General features: G+C 46.9%; 1 protein-coding gene and 1 long non-coding RNA gene across 4 annotated transcripts in view; one reads left to right on the top strand and one right to left on the bottom strand.

Annotated features, from left to right (window-relative positions):
- LOC119379438 (coiled-coil domain-containing protein 125) overlaps positions 1-21,854 on the top strand; it is a 258,527-nt gene that overhangs the window by 210,422 nt on the left and 26,251 nt on the right. For all 3 annotated transcript variants that reach the window (XM_037648748.2, XM_037648749.2, XM_037648750.2), the window contains one exon: positions 11,848-12,248. In XM_037648748.2, coding sequence (XP_037504676.1) covers positions 11,848-12,248 — 401 coding nt within the window. The remainder of the gene's footprint in view (positions 1-11,847; positions 12,249-21,854) is intronic.
- Positions 1-21,854, bottom strand: part of LOC125756919 (uncharacterized) — a 496,701-nt gene that overhangs the window by 86,393 nt on the left and 388,454 nt on the right. The window lies entirely within an intron of this gene.

Raw genomic sequence — 21,854 nt, forward strand, 5'->3', positions numbered from 1 at the left:
GTTTTACGCGGTACCACACGCTTTTAGATCATTCCCTTGCGTATTAGACTTACATAACTTTTGACTAACGCACACAAGCTGGAAATCATGCGTAGCCACTCGTTACTGGGCGTTGTGTCAGGATGCTTTCTCAGTGGTTATGTATACTCGTGCGCATAGTGTCAACTGCGGTTGCGCGATTGTGGCAGCGATAGATCCAATAGCAACAAATAATAATGTTACACGAAGTATGGCTGGCAGCTAACTGTTTAGGATCCGGTCTCGCGTAACTCTACAAAATGCTGGTGTAAAGAAATGCGGCCGCTCAAGGGGGAGGTTTTCTCACAGTCTCTTCGCGTTGAGAGCAGAGCACGTAGAAGAGCCGTCTGATGCTGCCTGCCTAGATAGTCCGCGCGCCAGCGATCGCGACTGCGTTTTATAATCAAAGTTCACAGTTGCTGCTCGAGCGATCCCTTCCCCCCGCGTCCCTTCATGCTCCTTGAAGACGGGCGGGGCGTTTCCTCTGCTTGAGCATGCGCCTACTTGCGACGGAGATGCGCCGGCTAGTTTTCCCTCTGCTTCAGCCGCGTTCATCGCCCCGCTCGCTTTTACCCGCGGGTAGAAAATACGATGCACGGAGGGGTGTTATAGATTTGGTCTTTATACGGAACATGACGATGACAACGACGCCGACGGCAAGGACTCGTCGATAGTGTCCATACATTTGTTATCGCAATAAACCAAAAATAAACCCAATCTTCTATTAAAAGCTGCCATTTAATGACATAGAAATGTGCACTTACCTGTGTTTTCTTTGAGTATTTGCAAACTCAAGCGTGGGGAACTCTCATTCCTGAAAGCGGTTCCATGAGTTCTTTGTCGTGGTCACCAAAGTTGCGGGACCGCATATGAGTTGACGATTTCGTGTGTCGCGTCATAAGTGTACTCCAGCATGATGCTGCCTTTAACAACTCCTGGGAAGACCTCCTTGCCGCGATGACGATGCGAGCAGGGCAATTTTTGTTCATTATCTTTATGAAGAGAATAGTGAACAATGAGTCATTGCGCACGGCACCACACGTAGCGGCAACACGATCCTGAGCGAAATTATGACTTTATTCTCTATTGCTAGGATTATTTGGAGTTTTTTGCATAAGGAGAAATGCCACAAGATTAGCGCTTTTCTCTTTTCTTGGGGACTATAAAGCAATCGAAAGCTCGCACAACTTATTAAAGCAGTTGACAACTTCTCTAAGTGTCTGCCTCTGTTCACATCTTCAACACATCTTCCCCTTTCTTTCTCTCTATTTCTCTCTTTCTTCCTATCGTATGGTTTCCTTGATTCTCGCTCTTTCTGTCTCTTTATGTCTTTCTTCCTCCCAGTTTCTTTCTTTTGCTTCCTTTTTATGCTATGGCTTACTCTCTTCCCACCTCCTCACCCTCAATTCCTTTTCCCGCCTCCTTGCTATACTATATTATACAAGCCTGGAGGACCTCTGGTCGCAATGTCGAGGGCACTACGAGAAGGGAATCCGCTCGAAGCGGCGAGAAGTTCTTCTTAAGGAGAACACCGTTGCGCAAGAAAAACGACGTCAGTCACCGCCTGAACACCTTCGGAACAAAGGTGGTCTTGCCCTCGAGGTATTCCACAAGGCCCCCGAGTTGGGTCCGCTTGCTGTCGTTCGGCGAAGTCGTCGGCACTTACGATTCCCAAGAAGCAGTCATCCTCCTGGTCGTTCTGCGGTGGTGGGCCGACGGGGACGCGGGACAGGCAGTCAGCGTCGGAGTGTTTTCTTCCGGACTGGTAAATGACGGTTATGTCGAATTCTTGAAGTCGTAGGCTCCACCGTGCGAGGCGACCTGAAGGGTCCTTCAAGTTAGCCAGTCAGCACAAAGCGTGGTGGTCGCTCACAACTTTGAAGGGCCGGCCGCAGAGGTAGGGGCGAAACTTTGATGTAGCCCAGATAATGGCCAGGCACTCCTTTTCTGTTGTGGAATAGTTGATGTCAGCCTTTGATAGCGACCGGCTGGCATAACTTATGACCCTTTACAATCCGTCGGTCTTCTGCACAAGGACGGCGCCGAGTCCTGCGCTGCTTGCGTCGGTGCGGATTTCCGTATCGGCGTATTCGTCGAAATGCGCAAGTATCGGAGGCGTCTGCAGGCGTCGTTTCAGTTCTTGAAATGCTTGAACTTGCGACGTTTCCCACCTGAATTCGACGTCGGTAGTCAAGAGTTCGACGAAAGTTCGTCTGGTCAGGCATTGGATGAGATGATTCACGGTCACTGACCAAGTCGGATGAGATGATCTACATTTCGGAACCGCATACGGGTTCCTTGTTCACTGAGCAGGACTCGAAGTCGTTGTCGATTATGTAGGCATAACGTGACGCAACGAGCATGCGTACACGGCAGGCATAGTTCCTGGTGTCCTGTTCATTGTAGCTGGCGTCGACTGAATGATTAGTGATTCCAGAAGCCGGCGTGACGACACGTTCTTTTCCTTGGCGATGATGGCGGCTTTATCAGTCAATGGTATGATCAGGTGCATGCGCATGCTCAGCGATGGCGTTTGTCATGTGATTGTTTTTAGTCACGTCACGTTGGTGCTCTTTGATGCGTCGAGAAAACTTTCCTGTTTCGCCAATATACACTTCACGGCAATCAGCGCACGGTATCGTATACACAACACCTGGAAACGATTCACTTGGCAGCCTGTCTTTCACATTGACGAGCTGGTTCCGGAGCTTGCTGGTCGGGACGTGAGCAATGCGCAAATCGTATTTTGAAAATACGCGGGAAAGTGCCTCGCTGATACCTTCGACGTAAGGTATGGCCGCACGTGCACAGGTAGTCACGTTGCTCTGTGAGCTGGATTGAAGTATCCGCTTCTCAGTTTTCGAGATGAATCGATCAGGATAACCGTTGCGGTTTAGCTCCCGATGGATCGTCCGTAGCTCTTTCTTCAACGCATCATCGTCTGAGCAGACCCGTACGGCGCGTGTCACCAAGGATGACACTACGGACGTCTTATGGCCGATGGCGTGATGCGAATTAAAACTGAGATTAATGAGATAACTGAATTAAAACTGAGACCGATGTCGGTCTTCGTGAGTTGCGTGAGTTGCTCGGCGATCCGTGAAAATTCTTTGACGAAACGTCTGTAATAGACGCACAAGCCAAGAAAACGGCGTACGGCCTTCTTGTCGGTGGGCGGCGGGAAGGCAGCGATGGCAGCTGTTTTCCGCGGGTCCTGGCGAACAGCATCCTTGCTGATTATGTGACCCAAGAACAAGAGCCCCTCATACGCGGAGCGGCACTTTTCAGGCTTCAAGATGAGTCCAGAGGTCTTGATTGCTTGAAGTACAACTTCAAGGCGCCTTAGGTGTTCGTCGAAGTTTGAGGAAAACACAACGACGTCGTCCAAGTACACGAGGCACGTCTGCCGCTTCAAGCCAGCCAGTACTGTATCCATAACACGTTGGAAAGTCCCGGGTGCCGAGCAAAGACCAAAGGGCATGACCTTGAACTCGAACAGGCCGTCTGGTGTTATAAAGGCAGCGTTTTCTCGGTCTCTCTCGTCGACTTCTATTTGCCAGTAACCGGTCTTGAGGTACATCGACAAAAAGTATTTTGCGTTGTGTAATTGATCCAGGGTGCCGTCTATCCGGGGAAGGGGATACACGTCCTTCTTCGTGACTTTGTTCAGGCGACGATAATCGACGCAAAAACGTAGAGTCCCATCCTTCTTCTCCACTAGTACCACCGGGGATGCCCACGGACTGTTCGACGGCTAGATGATGTCGCGTAGCATTTCGTCGACCTGTTTTTTCATGGCCTCGCGTTTTCGCGTCGGAACTCTATAACGGCTCTGACGGAGTGCTCTGGCACTTCCCTTTGTTATGATGCGATGTTTTGCCACGGGGGTCTACCGAATTCTTGACGATGACGAAAAGCAGTCCTTGTATTGCAAGAGCAGGGTTTTGAGCTGTTCTTGTTTGTGCTTCTGAAGGCTGGGATCGACATCAAAAGCTGGTTGCGGAGCTTAGTTCGTCGGAGTAGGCTCGCAAGAATCGGTGCGGCCGGAAGCATTGCTGGCTTCTACGATTTCTTCGATGTAGGCGACCGTCGTGCCTTTGCTCACGTGCTTGTACTCGTTGCTGAAATTCGTGAGCATAACTGTTGCTTTCCCTGCCCGCAGCTCGGCTACTCCTCTTGCGACGCAAATCTTGCGGTTAATCAAGTGGTGCTGGTCGCCTTCGACGATGCCTTCGAGGTCTGCTGATTTCTGAGTGTCGACGGAAATGACGCTGGAGCGAGGGCGAATGGTGACCTTCCAGCACATTCAAGGCGTGCTTTCTTGGCGTCGTGTGCGCCGGTATTGCTTTTTCCGTGGACAGTGTTATCGACTTGGACTTTAGGTCGATGACTGCACCATGATGGCCTAAGAAGTCCACACCAAGGATGGCATCTCTCGAGCAACGCTGCAGCACTATGATGTTCGCGGGATAAATGCGGTTGTTAGTGCTGAGTCTCACTGTGGAGATTCCCTCCGGCGTTGCGAGGTGACCTCCAGCTGTCCAGATTTCGGGGCCTTCCAAGGGTGTCCTGACTTTCTTCAGTTTAGTGGCGAGCGGTCTCCTGATGACAGAGTAGTCGGCTCCGGTGTCGACGAGGGCTGTGACGCTGTGGCCGTCGATAAGAACGTCGAGGTCGCTAGTTCGTCGCCTTGCGTTGCAGTTAGGTCGTGGCGTCGGGTCACGGCTACGTCGGTTTGTTCCGCTGCTTCCACGTTGCATCGTCAGGTCTACTTCGGTCCGCGAGGTTTCGTCGTCAGGGCTCTGTCTGTTTCGCGTCGTGTCCTGAAGGTTTCGTCGTGGCGTCGTCGTCGGCGGTGGAGGATCTTCGGTATTTCGTCGTACAGCAACCGCACCTCCATCGGTTGCTGCCCTTAGTTTTCCGGATGCGGGCTAGGTGACCGGACCCGGGTTAAGCCAGTGTATTGTCGGCGTTGGGGACAGGCGCAGCGGCCTGGCGACGGCGATCGGGAAGGTCCTCGGGGGGTCCACTGCTCTCCTGCAAGATAGTCGGCGATTTTACGTGGTCGCTCACCCTGCTGTGGATGTGGCGCGTCGATGGCGAACCCGCGCAGTCCCATCTGTCGATAATGGCACCGGCGGTAGGTGTGGCCGCCTTCTCCGCAGTGGTAGCAGAGTGGACGATGGTTAGGGGCGCGCCAAACGTCGGTCTTCCTCGGCGTGTATCGCTGGCTGGCTTGCGGGCGGTATGACGTCGGTGGTGGCGACGGTGGTGCCTGGCGGCGGAACTGCTGGGGCGGCGCGGCGGCTTGACGTGGGCGAGGAGGGGGGCGTTGCGTCGGGCTGCAGCAGCATAGCTCATTGCTTGTAGATGCGGCGGTGCCGGCTGAGGGACACCCAGTGACTCTTGGATTTGCTCGCGTACAACGTCCGCAATTGACGTCACTTCGGGCTGTGCAAAAGGTGCGAGCTTTCGCAGCTCCTTTCGCAGGATGGCTCAGATCGTTTCGTGCAAGTCGTCGAAGCCGAGCGCATGAACAGCTGCGCTGTCTTGAAATGCGCGGCGATTGTACTGCCGGGTGCGCATCTCGAGCGTCTTCTCGATGGTCGTTGCTTCCGAGACGAATTCTTGAACTGTCGATGGTGGGTTCCGCATCAGCCTGGCGAAGAGCTCCTGTTTGACTCCCCGCATAAGACAGCGGATCTTCTTGTTCTCGGGCATGACAGGGTCTGCATGACGGAACAGCCTTGTCATCTCTTCCGTGAATAGCGCCACGTTTTCGTTCGGCATCTGTACGCGGCTCTCGAGCAGAGCCTCAACACGCTCTTTCTGTGTGAGGCTCGTGAATGTCGCGAGGAAGCTGGTGCGAAAGACGTCCCACGTTGTCAGGGTTCGCTCTTGGTTCTCGAACCAGGTACGAGCGGCGTCTTCCAAGGCAAAGTACGCATGTCGTAGCTTGTCTTCACTGGTCCAGCCATTGAAAAGGGCGACTCAGTCGTAGGATTCGACCCAACTTTCCACGGAAGGTTGACGGCTCCTTGGGCTGCCGGGGAAGGATCGGCGCAGGCTGTACGGGGCAGGTCATAGTCGCTGCGGTCGATGTAGGTATCTGGTGCTGCCTGTTTTTTTCGGGAAGGAGCCCGTACTCTGGCTGCAGTCCCTTCTGCCTGCGGCTCGTTCGACGATCCGGGTTTTCTTTGCCGTCGTCCTCGTCGCGGCTTGGGCTTGGGTCAGCGCTTCGCGGGGGCGTGCGGATCATGAAAGAAGCAGCACCTCCACCAGGTGTCACGTGGTCGTGACGTCCATGAAGACAGCAGCCGGGGTGTTCAAGATGAAACTGTTTATTTGGCCGAACTTGTGGCCGGGAAATGAAAAGTCAAACTACACCAATGCACGCTGTACACTGATAGCGGCGAACAGGGCGTCGGCCGTCGATAAACTGCTCATGGCTGGGATGCGCAGTCTTTCATACTTGATGCATCGAACTTTCCAGTCTTATCACTGTTGTCGCGCAAGCACTGGAATAATCTAGACTATTCGCGTCCTGCGCGCAATCTTAACAAAACGATCTACGAGAATCGCGAAGCTTCTCGAACACTGCGGCGTGGTCAGCTTCGAGCGTTGATAACCGTCCTTGCTGGTCAAACCCGAATACATCAAAATAAAAGCGGGCGGGCCCCCTCTTCCATAAAGGGGGGCTTGAAGCCCTGCATATATATATATATATATATATATATATACACACACACACACATATATATATATATATATATATATATATATATATATATAATTCAAAAGAAAGTTTTGAAGGTCCGGTGCACATGTAGTTGAAGAAATGAAGGAGCACACTTACGAAAATTGCATATTTTTACTCATTTACGTTTCGGCCGTGGCACGGCCTTCGTCACAATTACGAAGGCCGTGCCACGGCCGAAACGTAAATGAGTAAAAATATGCAATTTTTGTAAGTGTGCTCCTTCATTTGTTCAACTATATATACATATATATATATATATATATATATATATATATATATATATATATATATATATATATATATATATATAGGAAAACAAGACGGTGCACGTACGAGGAAGCAATATTTTATGCCTAACGTTTCGGCCGTGGCACGGCCTTCGTCAGAGAATGAATGAAAAATATACAAGGCATATGCCGCTTTTAAGGGCCACAGAAATCGCAGTATCAATCAGAATGGTGATTACAAGAAAAACGCCACAAGTATCAAAACAAACCGTAGTGACAATATATTTTGATATGCCACCTCGAGTGACATGATAAGTGCTTTAACTCAAAATACAGACAAGAAACCGTCGCACGGGAAATATTAAAAGTAAAGCAACATTGATTAAGTTGTGACAGAGGAACACGAGACATTTGGGCAACATGCGTGGCAAAACAAATATTATGCGCACGTGTAGGGCATACAGTAAGATAATAAAAGATGAGTACACATGTAACAATTACACAGTTACTTTGGTAGCTATATTACCAATGGAGCAGACAATTTCAATGTAGTATGTGAAAGAAAAGTACTGCAAATACAAATATACAGAAAGGTGTGTGTGTGTGTGTGTGTGTGTGTGTGTGTGTGTCTGTAGGGGCTGGGGGGGGAGGTGAGGTGAGCGCATCAGTATGTTTAACTTTGTTGCACAGAAAGAAAGGCAACGCGTCCGATGCTTTCGTTTATGCCGGAGTCAAGACAGTTGAATTTGTTAATGAGGTAAGATTCGCGAACTTCTCGGTCATGATGAGTTTTAAATCCAGACTGTAGTATTGTGGCCTTGATTTTTTCAAAAGAGTGACCTGGCATCTGGACATGCTTTGATAGGGGAAGATGAGGTAAGTTAGAAGCGTGGGCCCTGTGATTGTTAAAACATAATCTAAATGACGTTTCGGTTTGACCGATGTATTGCTTGCGGCACATGGAGCACTCAAGCATGTAGATAACATTTGCGCTGTCGCAAGTAAAGTCCCCGTTGATTCTCAGAGAAAAGTTTGAGGCGCTGCTAGTTACGGAATGCGAACTTGTCATGTGTGGGCAGACCTTGCAGCGGGGTTTACTGCAAGGGTGACAGCCACCATAGTTGGATCGGTTGTTTATTGTCGATGATGTTAGGGTATCACGTAGATTACGTGATCGGCGATACACTACCCTGGGTGGTTCCGTAAAAATGTCTTTCAGGCGGTCACTTTGAATCAAGATATTGTGGTGTTTCTTAAGAATGTTGGCCACCTTAGGGGCCGATGCTGAGTGCGTTAGGACGAGATTCACATTGTTACGGGAAGAGCTTGCTGATTGTTTGTTACTCGTAAGCAAATCCTTGCGGTCGACATTGTCAGCCTTTTTGAGGGCGTCGTCAATGATTCGTGCGGGGTATCTTTGTCTGGTTAGTGCACCTCGAAGGTGTTCGCAGTTGCGAATGAATTTATTGCTGTCGGAACAGATGCGTTTAAAGCGAATGGCCTGACTATATGGAATACTAGTTTTGCAGTGTTTTTTGTGACTACTTTGAAAATGAAGATACTGATGTCTATCGGTTGGTTTCCTGTACAGCTTGGTCGTCAGTTTCCGCTCGTCCAATGTTACTGTGACGTTAAGAAAGTTAACACTGATGGCCGAGTACGAATGCGAGAACGATATATTTGGATGGGCATTAATAAAATCCTCGATGAAAGAAAGAAGCTGGGATTCCCCATGATGCCATATTAAAAATATATCGTCGATAAAGCGTTTGTAGTAAAAAGGCTTCAAATCGCGGCGCGCAAGAAACTCGTTTTCTAAGAGGCCCATAAAGATATCTGCGTAATTCGGGCCAATCCTGGTACCCATAGAAGTTCCGCTAACCTGAACATAGTGTTGTCCGTTGAACTCGAAGTTGTTTAGTTCAAGAATTAATTTAAGGAGCGTAGCCAGTGTGGAGGAGTCAATTGTTTTGTCGAGATCAGACTCGTTGTACGCGTGCACAACAGCATGGATACCGTCAAAATAGGGAATATTAGTGTAGAGGGAGCAAACATCAAGTATCACCAGAAGAGACCCATCAGGAATATCTAAATCATTTATATCGTTTAAAAAATGATTCGTGTCTTTAATGTACGAGGGAAGTGTGACGGGAATGGAACAAATAATGCTATCAACGTAACGTGAAAGGTTCTCAGTCACCGTACCTATTCCAGACACAATCGGTCTACCGGGATTGTTTTCTTTATTAATTTTAGGCAAGGTATAGAACCTACCCGCCACCGGGCTCAGGGGAACCAGCGTATGTAATGCAGATTGAGCTATTTTGTTTTCTTTCACAAGATCTGCCACAACATCACTGACAACACATTTGAACTGTTCCGTCGGGTCATTGTTAAGGCGCCTGTAGTATGTGGTGTCATCAAGTTGCCTCTGAGCTTCATCAATGTAGCTATCGGCATCCATTACCACCACTGCACCACCTTTATCTGCCGGCTTAATTACTATGTCGGTGCGGCTTGCCAGTGCTTCAATAGCCCGAGTCTCTTTGAAGCTGAGGTTGTGGCGGAATGGCGAACGTGTTTTATACGCTTTGAGTATATCCTGCTGTACAGCTCGTATGTATAGGTCAAGGCATTTATCTCGTTGCGTAGGCGGAATCCAGTGTTTACCAGTCGGTAGCGTGGAACTGATTTGTTCAGTTGATTGGCGGTTGAAGAATATATATATATATATATATATATATATATATATAGTAAATAAACTATACGCTGACTTCTTGGTTTTGTTCTCAGTTGATGTGTTAATCCTTCCCCACACCCCTCCGAATGCTTTCCACGCCCAACGTGGTTTTGAACTGCCTCCAGGATCAGAGACATTGCAAGCTCTCTGCAGCTCACCTGGTTTCGCCTCCGTGATCGGCCCACCTTTGGCCAAGTGAGGATTCCATGTGATTACGTCACCATGTGACGCTATGTTGTGTGACTTCATAGTGACGTCGCAAATTTCGTCGATCTGTGATGTCATGATGACGGCATATTGTGACGCCATCACGTTGTGATAATTTTTTGCATCACTCGTGTTGACGCCGACGCCGCGGTACGACGCTCAAGTTTCGCGTTTGATGAGGGATCTATGGCTTTCGCTTCAAATATCATAAAATGAACATGCATATCGTCGAAAAAAAAACAAAACAATGCATTTACTAACCAAGTGTAAGCAGCGTTAGTTGGAGTATTCCTGCGGAGACGAGCAGCGATACACTACAGCTTGGTGAGCAACAGGAGCGCACACTAAAGAGCAAAACAATTTTTCTCATATTAGTAAAGTACTCTTTCACGATACCAAAACACCACGCTTGCTGCGAGAAGACGCTTAGTAAGCGACAAAACACGCAAAAACAAAATGTGGGTGGCGACGCCACCTTGAAGTTTTCGCACCATATGCTGTGACGTCACATGTTTTGACAGCGCCTACTAGAGACTACGTAGTTCCTAATCGATAAAATTGAAGTATATTGTCCTCTGAGGGGGCCATAAACTTAACATGCCAAGTTTGGGGTAATTTTGTTGAGCCAATGGCGACAAAATACGATAAATACACTTTGAAATCCATGACGTCACGCGGGGACATTTCGGCGCTAAATTTGAAAAGGAAGCTTTGAACTAGATTCTCTCCTCCATTAACAAACCTATGATGGCGAAACTAACGACATTAGAGTTCTCAGAGCACAATTTTTCGATCTAAACCGATTCATTGTTTCTCCTTAGTGTCCCTTTAACAAATGATTTGTTGCGCAAACTGAGAACGAGAGAAAAAAAAAGACAGGATAGGGCGCCAGTTTTTTATTGTGAGGCACAGCACAAAGTAAATACTCGACACTGATACTGAAGGCATATCCAAAACCACTTCCGCTTTCAAAAAATTCGTGACAGTGGCTGGACTTTTTGTCACAAACGGGTGATCAAGTTGAAGCTTATTTAGGTGCTTAAACAAAAACGACTTTCAATTACAATAGACCTGAACAGCCTCACAGGCTTATGTGTCTACAGCGGAAAAGCTTAAATGCTAATACTTTCACATTCACTAAAATATTTTGCAGGTTGACCCAAATTTAGTTTTTAACTTTGAAGGCTTTGCTGTAGATGAAGCAAAGTTCTCTCTCGTTTTTTCCTCGTTCTCAGTTCGCACCACAAATATTTCCATGACCTACTCACCAACTTGCCCAACGTTATACTGTGCGAAATCACATGAGTACATATGTCAGCCTTCGTGTGCTACATTGAAATCGCCAACTGTAACTACTGGCATGCATTTCGCTTGTTTCATCTGCGAAAGTTTATTCATGAACTTTTCAATGTCCATTTTTGCTGTCCTGCGTTGATACCGACTGTGAATCGCCTGTGGCGCATAACCGCGTACCAAGGCCCGTGATATGCGGGTGTGTGACACAAGTTACTGGGAATGGGTTTCATGACGTACGCAATAGGCCTCAAGGAATTATACCCAGCCGAAAACAGACGAACACAGGAAACGGTGAATGAGACAGGAAAGCGGCTAGCCGCTCTCCTGTCTCCTTCACCGTTTCCTGTGTTCGTCTGTTTTCGGCTGGATATAATTCCTTGATGCAATGCACCAACTAGCCCAACAACGAGTTCTACTAGAGCAATAGGCCTGTCGTGTTATTCATGTCATGTTCGTCATACACACATACCATGTTGTCAATTTTTGCATATACTAATTTAAAGTGGCGGCCATGAGAGCCGCATATAATAGACAGAAACGGTCCTCGCAACGAAATGCTTCGCATGTGCGGCAGAAAAGGTGCATGATGGTGTGCGCAGTGCTGCGGCGCGAGCGCGACGAGCTGCTGGCATTGACCGACGTGAAGGAGCGTGACGTGTACCTGCAGCCCGCTACGAGTGCCCGGTCGCCGCTTGAGCTGGCCGCACTGGCCGCGTGCGCCTGCCGCGGTCCCCGCCAGGAGCCATGCCGCTGCGCGCACGCGGCGGCCCACAAGCAGCGCCAGCTGGCCCAGCTCATCGAGCGCACCAAGCGGCTGGAGGCTGAGACGCGCGACAGTGCCAAGACGGCCGACATCTACCGCGAGGCATTCGAGGTACAGCTGGCCAGGAACCGTACGCTCACGCGTCGCCTCGCCCAGATGCAGTCGCGCAGAGACTTGCTCGGAGCGCTGCTCACCAAGAGACACGACAGGGGCCTTGTCGACGACCTCGTGGAGAATGTGAGTGCACCAGATTCATTCGCTTGTTAATGCATCTGATGAGCCCATAATCAGGCAAAGAATTCCACTGGCCTTCTCTAACACAAATAACGTATCAAATCCTGGAGCGGCTAGAATAAGCTTAATTGTGGAGTTACCACAGGGGCCAGAAATTCAATGTCGGCGACTCACTCTCCCCTTAACAGCAGCGCTATGTGAATAGTGTGGAAGTTACATGCCTGCCTGAAAGGTGGTGTGTACTGACCACAAACTTAGCCCAAAATAACGAAAAACGGAGGGGCAAGGCGAGCGCCAACTTTCGACTCTTTTATTGCAACATGGTACATAGGCTATATAACTTTTTTTTGCGCAGATACATGGCTGAGACAGCCACGTTGGAGCACCAACATGGTGGGACGCGAGCATTGTAACGCCACACTATAGTGTTATGAGTATACATGGCATGCTTATTCATTCACCGAGGCCCAATAACCTTCCAGCGACGCCGTCCTCACAATGAAGCATGTCAATCACCACGTGATTATTAAGCCGCCATGTTGGAGCGATGGCGTGCGTCCATGGCGTCACGTGCAAACTATCAATACTAAACAACATACCATCAGGCATCACACCACCGTCATCGCACTTTCCAGAAAATGACTCTCCGAAGGGAAAATGGTAATGGATGTGTGTCGCTGATACATGATTCGCCCAGTTTCCTCATGTGAAAGGCCTGCACTAATTATCGCACGGCAGTATCCTTGCTTCTGCAGAGAATCCTTACCTCTTCCAGCCATGGCTCACACGGATGCACAAGCAAATGTCTTTAGCCTTTAAAGATAGCTCGTGTTCCCTCGCCCGCTCATTCACGCAGCGTCCGATCTGGCCGACATTCGCCTTACCGCAGGATAGCGGAATCATGTGCACTGCACCTGTAGCGCATTTCGCATATGGCTTGCAGCTTTTTTTTGTTTTTTTCAACAACCACTCTTCTTACTACTATCGGATTGTATGCATGACACAACTGGGCGAGCTTGCGCGGTGCCGAGAACACCATGTTCGTTAGGCACTTTTTCAGGTTCTAAGACACACGGTGTATACATGTAACGACATCAGGCCTTGCGGTTCTCTGCGCTAGGCATTTTCTTGGCTTTGCACTCCTCATATTCCGAAAGAGTGACTCGAAAACGGTTGTTATGAGCGAGTGGGGGAGCCCAGCTGAAGACACGCGGTCCAATTGTAATTAAAAACTTGCCTTCACTGTGTGATGATACGACCTTACAAGCGCAGACTGAAGGCAATGAGAGGCTATAGCACTCTTAACTCTTTTAGAATTTGCTGACTCGTACATAAACAATTCCTTCTTTGCCAGTGGCGAATCATTTCAGCAGGCGTGACCCATTTGCAGAGTGATGTTGATGTCTAAAAACTGCAAGGGATTTGCGGAACGCAGCTCATGAGTAAACACCAGTCGCCTGCCATGGAGGCTAAAGGCTGCTAAAATCTCGTCAACAATAAAATTATACGAACCTATGACTTCTGCTTTAAAACAATAAAGAAATCGTGAATATAGTAACACGGGGTCGTGACGTCGACAAAGACAGCAGTCGGTGTGTTCAAGATGAAACTCTTTATTTGGCCGAACTTGTGGCCGGGAAATGAAAACTGAAACAACAGCAATACACGCTGTACACTGGTAGCGGCGAACAGGGCGTCGGCCGTCGAGAAACTGCTCTGCGGTAAGGCGCGTCGGCATTTATACATGCAGCATCGAATATTCGAGGCTTATCGGTGGTGGCCGCGTTAGTTCGAGGATAATCTCAACTGTTCGCGTTTGCGCGCTCAAGCCATAAGAAGAATCTAAGATAATCTGGCAGGTTACCGCGCTGCCACGGATAGCCAGGCTCGTAACGAGGTCGACATCCATAAAGATTCACTATGTACTTTTCACGAAATTATTTCCCACAACCGCCTGGCCAGGAAAAAATTTCCACTACCCCACCCAAAACTGAACAAACCTCAGGCTACCACATTCAGACTTCTGCAAACCCGTACGTATCCCACTCCTCGGCCCCTTAATAGGATAGACCCCGACCATTTACAGTCGTGCCCCAAATGCGGCCATGACTCATGCTCTGTCGACCACATGCTCTGGCTGTGCCCAACCCTTACTGCCTCTCCACCCTTCTCGAAGGATCAATGGGAGGAATCCCTGAAGAGTAGTGATCTCCACACCCAACTCCAGGCCGTCCAGAGGGCCCACGACATCGCGACGGAACTTGGACTTCCAGTCCCATCGTGGGCGGAACCACCAACTTGATCTGGGGGCCTCCGGCTCCCCAGATTCGAGTTCCTCAGGTCTCCAATAAAGTTCTTGTGATGTCATGTCCCAGACGTAAGGGCGCGGCTTGCGCAAGGCGGCGGCTACGCGTGCAACAGACTAGTTACTTAAGAAATGACAAAAAGAACCGCGTGGCAATATCTAAAGACCCGTAAACATCCATCCCCGTTAAAATGCTGGCGAAATTGAGGCACGGTCAATAGCAGATCAAATATTTTGCAAATGAAAGGGGCGACACATGATCGAATACAAATACCTTGTCTTTGTGCATAAAACTGTTCGTTAAAACTTATCAAGATGACATTTTGATAAAGTAAAGAACCCTACTGAAACGTTCCATATGCCATTCCAATAATTTCATATGTTTCCATAAGGAATCCATATGTTTTCCGTATATTTTCCATATATTTTCCATATGTTTCCGTAATATTCTTACGGAAACATACGGAATTAATGGAATAGTATATAGAACGTTTCAGCAGGGAAAGCGTCAACGGATGCCGCATTTCGGAAAGCTCTTCGATGCATGCATGCGAAAAGTTTGTCGTGAGGGACAGAATGAAACAGGTCTTCTACGTCAGCAGAGAACCCTATCGAGCAATTGGTCTGCAGGAACTGGGTGACATCTTTCGAATTTTCTGTTGGGTTAACAAAATAGACCGAATTGAGGTGCTTTGTTAAACACTGGTTAAAATATTTTTTTGGTCGTTTTGAGCTAAGTGGCCATAGGCCAGTACACAGTATGATCCGACTAGCCGAACAGCAAGTACTTCCGGGCAGTGAGGTAGCTGTAATAAGGGGAATCGATGAGCAGTTGGAAGGTGAACGGGAAATTTGGTCAGGCTAATTTGTACGGATATATACAAGTTAAATTGAGGACGACGCAGCGAGCGATGCAAAGGAAAATGATAGGTGTAACCTTAAGAGACAGGAAGAGAGCAGAGTGGGTCAGGGAACAAACGGGGGTTAAAGATATCATAGTTGAAATTAAGAAGAAGAAATGGATATGGGCCGGCCACGTAGCACGTCGGCAGGATAACCGGTGGTCATTAAGGGTAACTGACTGGATTCCAAGAGAGGGCTAACGCGTGAGGGGAAGACAGAAAATTAGGTGGGTAGATGAGATTAAGAAGTTTGCAGGTATAACGTGGCAACAGAAAGCACAGGACCGGGTTGATTGGCGGAACATGGGAGAGGTCTTTGCCCTGCAGTGGGCGTAGACAGGCTGATGATGATACAAGTAGGCAGCCGGAATCTCGGACGAAGGAAAGCCACAAGCGCTTGTGGCTTGTCGTCTTATGTTGGCGTCGTCAAAATTACATTCACGAGCTACACTGGCTAAAATATTAAAACACAGCTGCATTTCCATCTCAATTGTGAATGCACACAAGTCTACACCAATAGGCATGCACTTTAGATTGACTTCACAAGCCAGAAATCCAGTAATCCTGCCGTTGGAGAACAGTACCAAGGGCATGAGCTGGACTACTACATAAGCTAAAGTGGATGCTTCGGTGTGTTGGTACGACATAGCGAAAACAGAGCAGTGCAGAAGACTGAGCACACGAGCACAGCACTGTTTGTGTCTCCATTTCCTTGTGCTCCGTCTATTGCGTTTTTTACACTAATGCACTGATTGCGGAAGCAATGGCTGCCGCGATTCGGTCATCTAGGTGGAACTTTTTGGGCCTTGTACGAGACTAAAGTGCTCTGCTGAGCAATGCAGCTGTGAAAGCAACAGGGTGTAACATTAGGGAGTAAAAATATTTCACTACAAATCAGGGAATACAAAGCATCGACAAGAATGTTTAGCAAAATAAAAGGCTTCAGCAAAACGTTTAAGACACTCGCAGGTAATGCTCCTTCACAGCTTCTATGGCAGCCCCATGAATTCTGTGCGTCCATCTGTGAGTGCCTTCCTTCCGCCTTTGGGCAAGTTTGTGTAGAAAACAAAAACATCAGGAACAGGTTCGCTTTTCTAGCATGCCTCACGTAACCCAAATTAACTTTTATCGCCCCATGAGGTAGCTGTTTAGAAAGTGGCCAAACAGCCGCTGCTTTGTCTATGTATAGCTCATAACCAATTAGTAGCATCCAACATGACACCTGGTCATTGTCAAAGCATATGAGACAAAAAACGGAGATGAGTGTAAGCAAACAGCAAGCGGCTATATTTCGCCATTATATCGTTTTCTATTCCAGCCCGATGCATTCAATGCTTAAATTTATTTTCCACTGCTATTTTGATGTTGCCCTTAACTTACTTTCCAAATAAGTCACTACATAACCTATTTCTCTTACGCACTATATGAATACATGTTAAATAGATGTTAAATAGATCGCTAACCGGAGGCTCATCACCTAATCTATCTTTACATTGTCGAGAGCATGAATGCACGTCAAAATTCAATGAATGCACAGTGTTGTACAAGCACCTGAATGAAGAAATGCGTTCAATGGTCGAGGCCTGGCATATCGATAATGGCAGTGCACAAGGAAGCCAACCGTCAATTAACTAGCATAAAGAAGAAATCAAATACTTGAGCAGTTATCTCTCACGTAGACTATCACGCGTGCCAGATTGATAGGTATAGCCTCTTGCCTGGGCATGCGCAGATAAATTTCTGTGTCTACTTTTTTTGCGCCACTGTCCAACTTGACTTCTCTCTTGCGTCCATGTTTGCATGCCCTGTCTTTTTAACATGAATACATACCGACTAGCTCAGCTGTCTTTTATACTAAATATGTATACAATCTAGAATTACCACTTTGTTCACTTGCTGATGTAATAATAACAATGGGGTTCTGTAATGTGAACGCCAATTTAAAGGCACACGAGCCTATAGGATTTTCACCTTTATCGAAAGTGCAACCACTGCACCAAGGATCGAACCAGCACAGTTCAGGTCAGCAGCTGACCATTACAACCACTGTATTACTGCGGGGGGTGTTCACTTGGTAATGTATGTTAAAGTTAAGGATTATAGAAAGAGCTGTACGTTGAAGACATGCAATTAAACAAGGAGCTGCAGACATTATGCAGTTTAGATATTTCTGTAATCCGAAGGGCTGGTGCTCAGGGCATCCACCTAAGGAACAACTGTTCAGCTTCTCATTTCGAACCAAAGCTTAGCAGAATCGATGTTCCTGTCTACATATTGCTCTGAAAGCCACAGTTCAGTAGCTGAAAAGTGACACTAGAAGACAGAAAACAATCAATTACTTGTATGATATTAAACACCTCAAGATGCAAGTACACCAAACACCCTGGACTGTGAAACGCATTGATTGAAAAGATATCGATTAAACAAAACAGCATAGCAATGAAGTTCCATGTAGCTGCCACAGGGCAAAAAGAAGGTGGCTCTGGTGCCATGAAAAATCTATAATAGCACTTATTGAATATAGCAGGAAGTTTCGTATGATGACTGTATAAATTGTCGCTCACGGAAGCTGACATGCTATTTTAGAAATGAGCATTCCAGAAAAATAAAGCAAGAAAGCCACGTTGAGTATGAATTTACCATTCATATTTTAAAGCTAACGGGCCACTAAACAACCCCGGAGTCTAAAATTTGTGACAACTGCAGGCTTGTACAATGTGAACATGTTGCCACAATAATTTTTTTGACTAAGTGGTGTAAGAATGAAGCCACAGGAGATAAAACGAACATTCCAGCTGGCTTCAGTTTCTCGCTCAGCCTCACCATCGTGAAGAGGGGCTTCTTCGATATGCCACTGTGCCAGAGCGGTGCGGTGAGGAAGCACAGTTCAAAGCACTGACAAGATAAACAAATTCGCAACACTTGTGACAACCACAGAGCCTATACTGCAGCATCGCAGAGCCAAAATGCCGTTTCATATTGCAGAGGACTATTCGACAGTCTGCGCTATTTAACGTTGCTCATAGGCAACGTTACATCACTTTGCTAGCAAAGAGAACTGACCAAGCGCTTAAGAGCAGGGCGGTTATTGTTTTTAGAAGTATAGTGTCTGTGATATTCGCACAATGTGATTGCTGCGGCCCTCTGTACGAATTAGCGAGCTTGTTTGGGAGGTGTAAAAAAAGGTCAGAGCCTACTGACCGGCCCTTCAAGAGAATGTAAACATACATTGTAAGGATGTACACTTGTAGGCATATCACTATGGGCTATAAAAACGGGCAATTAACATGCTCAATCCATGCAGCATAGGAGTGTCTCACACCTTTGCAAGAACTTTACTATGGTGGCTGCATGTTTGTGTACGCCAGAAGCAGCAGGCACATGGCTTCCATGAATTTGACCCGTTCGTTGAAGAGAAACTGCTGCTCACATCGTTGTAGCACTGCTTTTTGAAGATACTTCATGCGATAATAAAATGAGCACAACACAATTATGGTCTGCAAACATCCACAGATGACCTCCATTGCTGCCCTTTCTGATTAAATTCAGCTCTAGACTAAACACTGAGACAGCAGCATTCTCCTACATTACATGTCATCATACTGCTTTCCCTGGCCTGGTTTTTAGTTAATTGTTTTCACCCATAACAGAATGTAGCACTAGTAAAGCTTCGGTTGGGGATGGTGCAGTCGTAAAGTATGTATGCAAAGTACAATATGAAAAAAAACAATGACATAATTTCGCGATATATAAGAATTATCATAATTCCTGTAATGTCAGACACCAAGAAGTGTGTAATTGAGCAAGTTTTGACTTTAAGGTATCACAAAACAATGCCCTTTTGGAAAGTGGGATATGCAGAGTAAACTCTGATGTCGAAATTGGCTGCCTCTCCTGGCTCTCTAGCTGCAAGTGCATTGTTAAAGCTGCTTGAATGCACTTAACCAACCTGTGTAATGGTATTAACAGATGGACAGACAAGACAAACCCATTTGTTCTCACTTAGCCGCCACCAACGCAACACGTTGCTTCAGGTGAGGTTTCCTGGTATGCAGAATGCAGAATGCACATGCACCAACTTGATGGCTATGCGATACCACAGTAAACGTGATCGACATCTGCTCCAACTGCGTGAGCAGCTGGAAAGTGCTAAATTACACAATCAGCTGTACCATGCACACATAACGTAAATTCTAGCAGTGACAACATTTCGCACCTCATACTAGCCTATGGACATTGTACTCCTTGATGCTGCCAGCTGCATTGACTGTTTACATTTCTAGCATGCATAGCACGTGCATAGAAAGTGCCCAATAATTGTGGGAAGCAGAATAGTTGGTCCGAGGTAATCAATAGAATTGATTGCCAAGAATTCCACACATTACGCAAGCCTGTTGTTTAGCGTAAGTGATAAAAATGTGCAGTCAAATGTACGCAGCAAATTCAGTAATTCGCCTTAAAGAATTGCAGAAGATAGGTTGGAAGCTGTGCAGAAACAAAGCGTATACAATAAAGTCTGTTCCAGATACTGCAATTATGAAGTTATAAATTTCAAAGTGGGCCGCTATATTCTTCAGGCACCATGCATTGCATTGATGAAAAAGCTAACATTCCTGTACCACAATGCGTGCTGTAAGAAGTCATAAACCTTAATATTTTTGGCAGAATGCCATTTCCCAGTACCATGTTTTACAAAAAGGTAATATTTATCTTTACAAAACTAAGCCATGTTCCCAGGCAAAATGCACTGTTCATGGTGACAAACACATGGAGTACGATCTTCTATAGCTTAGCTGGTTTGCTGGAACTAAAAACTATGGTAACGCTATCTTAATTGAACTGGCTAGCAAGAGCCTTCTCGCTGCTATTTATGTGAAGAAATTTTATCTTGGTGGTACGTCACAAGAGTAAGTGGCGCATAATAATGAGTGCGAGAACGCAGTAACAGGATGTGCAACGACTACCAGTTATGCCCATTCGTGGAAACTATTGGGCTCTTCCCCGGAATGAACCAGTTGGAAATAACCCTTTTGAATGAATAAACTTAAGTTGGTTGCTGGCATACATCACGTTGTTACTCTGCATTTCCATCTCATTTATTTAGCACTCATTGTTTCCCTTCGATATGACTAGCTCAAAACAAGATTCTTCTTCATTAAATGGAACTTTGTACATTACCTCTACGTTGGCTACAGATGCTTATTTCTTGTGCCTGAATAAGCACCTCCTATGGCATGCGTGCCTCAGCCACCTCCTGGACTGCATGGTCAGTACTCCACTGTTTGTCGTGGCACTGTTCTTTGCTACCTGCAGTAGTTGCGAAAAACTTAAGCATTCAAAAAAAAGAAAACAAAAGAAAAGCCGAAGCAGGTGTGTCAGCAGCACTTTGCCCTTTGAGGAGGGGAGAAGAACTCTGATATTTGGCTAATTCAAGACAAGCGTTGTTCTTCACAAGTTATTATTATGCGATGAGAGGTGGGTCTTCAATACACGGACGCACATACAGTGCTGAAAGCAACTAAAAATTCAACTGAAAGTACGGCTTGTCAAATTAGGTCAACGTGCATAAAGGATAAAAATGGGGCAAACCAACTGAACAAAATACAGCGTCATGCTGCAGAAATTGCATTTTTAGCAAATATATGTTATATATTGCTTGAAAGATGATAAGCTATGTCCAAGAATGCTAACCTAAATGCTTTTGAGGGTCACGTTACTTAATGACAGATAAAATGCACGCCTAAAGAAAACATCCCTCGATACACTTTATTCCTCCCACTGTACCGAGTCACGATTCATCGCACAACACGGTGGCTGAAGCTGGTTCCTTCAGAGCTCGTGCGAAAGAAATGAATTTGGTTTCATGGCGTTACTCCAAGTACGTTGACAAGAAACATGCATAAATTTGACATGCATAAGAAGCATGACAATGGTGTGCCTGACAAAAATGTTGTCTGCTTTCAGGAATTTTTACCGTATAGCGTAAGTGAGCTAATTCCCAAAATTTTTATAACACTACCGACTACGTTCTTGATAAATGTCATGCGCGAGCCCAATTTACACAACTATGACCGCATACAGTACCAACACGTTATGCAATTTTCTTTGGTGACAACTCGTACTCCAATAGGAACAACTCACAATGTACGAAGCGTAACGTTCCATATCACTTACCTCTGGGAAGAAAGCATGCTGGCAGCGTACACTGCAGGATGACCGCCGGTTTTCAAGCGATGCACCAAGCGAGGAATGGCCAAGCTCCCGCGTCCGGCCGTCCCCGAGCGTCAAGGCATTTTCCAGGGCCACAGAGCGCGTCGTCGAGAAAGGATTGCGGCGCTGCTACTCACTTACGTGTAGTGTGCCTCGATGTAAGCGGACCAAACGCGCATGAAGGCACCCTAC

The sequence above is a fragment of the Rhipicephalus sanguineus genome, chromosome 1 (assembly GCF_013339695.2).
Source record: "Rhipicephalus sanguineus isolate Rsan-2018 chromosome 1, BIME_Rsan_1.4, whole genome shotgun sequence".
Classification (NCBI taxonomy): Eukaryota; Metazoa; Arthropoda; class Arachnida; order Ixodida; family Ixodidae; genus Rhipicephalus; species Rhipicephalus sanguineus.